The 4431-nt window shown below is 40.1% G+C and overlaps 1 protein-coding gene across 1 annotated transcript; it reads right to left on the bottom strand.

Moving 5' to 3' along the window:
• Nucleotides 1-537: 537 nt before the first annotated feature.
• LOC108019680 (ornithine decarboxylase 2-like) lies at nt 538-3725 on the bottom strand. The gene is made up of 6 exons (XM_070994949.1): nt 3456-3725; nt 2995-3152; nt 2640-2937; nt 2335-2583; nt 838-906; nt 538-780 (listed from the first exon to the last, which is right to left on the bottom strand). The coding sequence occupies exons 1-6, from the start codon at nt 3723-3725 to the stop codon at nt 634-636; spliced, it is 1191 nt and encodes a 396-aa protein (XP_070851050.1). The 3' UTR covers nt 538-633.
• Nucleotides 3726-4431: the final 706 nt, after the last annotated feature.

Here is a 4431-nt window from a genome sequence, read left to right as displayed (position 1 = left end):
GGTATTCTTCCTTGTTTTCTATTGTAGTGAATTTAGTCGCGTTTAAAATAATTTTTTGTCACAAAAGTTAATATCAGAACTTTTTTACGCTGAAAGTGCCTCGTTAAGAGGTGTTTTTGTTTAATACATCATCAAATATCAAATCTTTGTTGTAAGACAATATTTTATTTAAATAACCTTTTTAGCGGAACATAGCACGTATCTGTACCATTCATCATTTAGAAATTATAAGCTTTAGAGATCTGTTTTTTTTTAGACTAGATTTTTATTTCTTCGTGTATATATAGTAGTCGTCTTTGCACACCCTCCTGGTGCGGTTCGTCCTTACGTGGACTGCCGTCGACAGTGATACTTCGCACACTCCCCTCTTGGGCTTCGTCTCAGTGTTTCGGAGACATCCGAATGTTGCTGTTGCTCTTACCATTCATTTACCTTGCAAATCTCAAATTGATCCTTATGTGTTTTTATTTTTTGTTCAAACTTCTGGCAAAATGATATAATTCTCCTCCTTTGCGTATTTATAAAAGTAGGTATAAATATTTTTTCAGTTGTTTATTTTTCGTGAAAACATATAGTAGGTATACTTTAATAGAAAGTTAATAAGCAATGCCACTTAAATGCGTGAGAAGATAACTAAAGTCTCTTTGCTAGGAAGTACCTGGTCTCTGGCACATCGAATCCGTTGAAGGGACTAGCAATGGGCACTGTGTAGGCTCCCATGTTGCGAAAACCCAAAAGATCGCCACAGTTTAAGTTGGGCAAGAGCCAATTGTCCGATATCTGAAGGTCAAAATAATACATTGTGTTCATATTGAATGCTTTGGTTAATTAGATTACCTTATCCAGGGCATCACAGCTGGGTCCCCACATCACCGACTTGAACTTTGGCCGAGACTCGACGTCATCCTGTAAAAATCAATTTTTTTACCCGTTATTCGAAGAATAAAAGGGTGTGTGGAATTCGTTGGAGAGTAAGTATGAAGGAAGTAGAATTCCGAGCATATAAAGCAGTGATGGCCAGCAGAAGCAGCGCAATTGGCCCGCAGGCTAGACAGATACCTTTGCTGCGGCTCCGCTGACGTTCTGCCTCCGCTCTGATCACATACACAGTAAAAAAACAAGGAAAAACGCTATAGTCGAGTACCTTGTAGGGCGCTTGTCGAAGAAATTTGCAACACACAACATTTTCAATACAATTCAAAATGTCCGCCAGAATTCAAAATTGCCGAAATGGCTTAAACTTGTCGCCAGGAATTAAAATGGCCGAACAAAATGCATCGACTTTACAACACTGAAAAGAGGCATTCGATAGAGTTGCATGAGCAACTCTGGTCCAATAATTTCCGATAAACAAGCCCTGATTACTGAAGCCTATCGATTGTCCGGTCTCTTCCGTTTTGGACCGTGGCTGTGTTAAGATCGATCTCTCCTGAACAAATTTTCTTTAGTGATTAAACTCAAATTCAGTGATCTGTCCAAACTAAATTTGCAAAGGTTTTTTGTTACCATTAGGTTGCTATTGATAAATGAAAGTAAGTTTAACTAATGTTTCGTGAAAAAACCCCTTTTTTCATAAAATATTGCGCTTCATAGGTAAAGTCTTGGAAGTCGAGTGGTCTTCTTCACGTGGCTTACGGCCCAGTCGGGGATTTTTCTGCCCAGATCAGCGCCAGCATTATCATCAGCTTTTCGACATACACCCAAAGGTGTCAGTCTGCAAACCTAATCAAGAAAGTGCATATAAAGCAGAGAAAGTTTTAATCAGAGTTGCCACTTTGACGTTCACGCCAAAAATTCTTCTGAAACTCACAGTGCACCCACTGACATACTTACACGCAAGCAACCAGTGAACACTCTGAGATACATATACAAACGCAACACCGCGCACTCGTTGTTGAAAGTGGGCAGGCCGAAATAGTGTTGCAGGTTTTGATTTGTGATTCGGAGAAAATCAACATAAAGAACTAATTAAATTACTAAATAATTTTATCATCTATATTCATTTATCTAATTTAAATAAAATTCCTATCAGTTAATTAATAAAAATGTAAAATTATAATAAGAAGTTAACGTAAATTATCCAAAACCTGGTGTAAAACCATTATGCTCTAAGCAAATCTCGTCATGCAAGCAAGTGTTTAAGCCCCTGGTTTTTCCCAAATTTATGTAAATCCACTCGGCTAATGATCCTGATCAAGATTATATGTTCATTATAGGGTCGGAAACGAATATTTCTGCTAATAAATATGGGATTTAAAAATGAATATGAAATTGAAAAAATCTTACGTGCATAATAATTTTATTGGCTTGCAAAGAGATTCATTATTTTCTTACCAGATAAAGAACAGGAGTTAGCTCCTCAGGGTAGTAAAACATTGCTGCGAAGACCCCGTAGATGCCATCATTTAGGTAGTACATCAGTTTCTCCAGCCTTCCGTTTTCATTGCGGACCTCTCGCTTAGCGTGGATCTTGCAGACCAATGTGTAGGCAGCCTCCACAAAGAAACGTCCTGGTTCTGCAATTACTTTAACACGCTCATCGGGGAAACGGAGCTGCACCGAGGTGTTAACAGCGACAGCTATCTGTAAAGAGTGTCTCTCTATTTAAATAGCTCTATCCAATGCTTTTTTGCACACACCTCCTCGAACAATTCATCATCTATGCCCGGAAAGCCTCCGCCAACATCTAATAAATTCATATTATGACCTATAAGCTCGCCAAACCGAAAAATGTTTTCGGCCTTCTCGACGGCTCGATCGTAGGCCTCCATTTCGCTGCATCCGGAACCCACATGGAAACTGGTGCCAGTCACCTTGAGACCCAGGGCCTTGGAAAGAATCATTAGAGCCGGAGCATCTGCCTCCGCATCACAGCCATATTTTTCGCCCAATGGACACAACGCCTTCTTGGCCTCGCTCTTGAATCTTACGATGAGACTTAAATACGGAACTCTATCATTGTACCACCAAAATATTGAGTTGGGTAGAACTTACTTGGAATTTGGAAAGTGCTGGCTTAGCTTGTAAACCTCGAACTCATTATCCACCGTGCCATTGACAACCTCCTGTTCCTTGGCGTACTTTAAATGGCTGGCAGGACGACAAGGATGAGCAAAGATAATACGTTCAGGCGACACGCCAAATCCTAAGACCTAAAGATGTTATATATATGTATATGTAAAAATCGTCTAAAGTCACGTTTTTGCTTCTACATTTGCAAAAGAAAATTGCTGCGTTGGTTAAATTTGTAGTAACGCGAAGAAGTCATAAATAGTATGTGCTTCATCATAAATTGAGAAAAAGTTTTGAACGATGTATGGGGCACTCCTGATAAAGACACATTGATGCTTATCAAAGCCATAGTAAATTTTTATACTTCTTTCGAAGCTTATTTCAAATAAAGAAATCGGATTGCAGTTGACATTTTTCACTTTCTTTTGCCCTCGAACACTCACTAGTTTGAGTTCGTTTTTGGAGGCGCAGTCGAATCCCGCTCCAAGATCTGCCAGAAACTTGACCAACACCGGATTGTCATTGCACTTGACGGCATAGTGGGGTTTTATCCTTGGAAGAAGTTTCTGCCAGAGGCGAAGCTTCCGCTCCAGACTGGACAGATCACAGATGATGAGGGCCTGGTCCAGACCCTGCAGATCTGACTGCTCGATCACCCGCCGGATGTTGAGCTCGTGTTCGTAGTATTGAATTTCTGGGGTACCGTTCGCCATATCGCACTACTCTCAACTGAATGGAGCCCCGGTCAGTTCCATTAAACAATTGTTATCAATCAACGTCTTGTGTATCATGAACGATTGGATGCTGTGGATAATATCGGGAATCTGCAGTTGCGGGGCACGCAATAAGGGCACGCTCGTCGGCTTTGGGGGTGGAGATCTTGCGCCTACAGATTCACGTACTGACTACACATTATTATCACTAAGATTAAAAATGAGCGTGCTAGCGACAAGAGAGGATAGTTAACTAAAACCAGAAGAGAACGATAAACAAACTCGGGAATAAGTATTATAGGGACAGAAAAGTTTTGGAGAAAGTTAGCTATGCGAATCCACGGATGGTTTTGTGGTCGCGTTTGGCCCTCCCAACCTATGTTCACCACCTTAAAGCTTGGCTTCGGTGACCCCTTTGATCCCCTACGATCGAGAAATCATCAGCTTAGTTCAGTTCAAAGTTATTTAAAGTTTCATTGGTTTATTTCCGTTCGAAAAGCTAATTAATTTTCCGTAGATAGCGATACAAGTCATACCTAATAATCATAAAAAGAACTTAGGGTATTTAGACAATAAGGTAGAGGAAGATAATATTATAACAATATGTTTTTACTATCCCAGTCGGACTTGTCCATAGGAAAAATGTAAATTTTTCCTACGGAAAAGGGCTGCAGTTTTCACATCCCCATTATGGACAAAATCCATT

The sequence above is a fragment of the Drosophila suzukii genome, chromosome 2R (assembly GCF_043229965.1).
Source record: "Drosophila suzukii chromosome 2R, CBGP_Dsuzu_IsoJpt1.0, whole genome shotgun sequence".
In the NCBI taxonomy this organism is placed as follows: Eukaryota; Metazoa; Arthropoda; class Insecta; order Diptera; family Drosophilidae; genus Drosophila; species Drosophila suzukii.
The sequence above is the reverse complement of the archived record's forward strand: the minus strand, read 5'-3'. Positions and strand labels throughout refer to the sequence as shown.

Coding starts and splice junctions, on each gene's coding strand:
- LOC108019680 (XM_070994949.1), bottom strand. CDS start 3,725: ATGGCGAACGGTACCCCAGAAATTCAATACTACGAACACGAGCTCAAC. Junction 2,584..2,639: donor ATGATGAATTGTTCGAGGAG/GTGTGTGCAAAA, acceptor CACTCTTTACAG/ATAGCTGTCGCTGTTAACAC. Junction 781..837: donor GCTGTGATGCCCTGGATAAG/GTAATCTAATTA, acceptor TTTGACCTTCAG/ATATCGGACAATTGGCTCTT.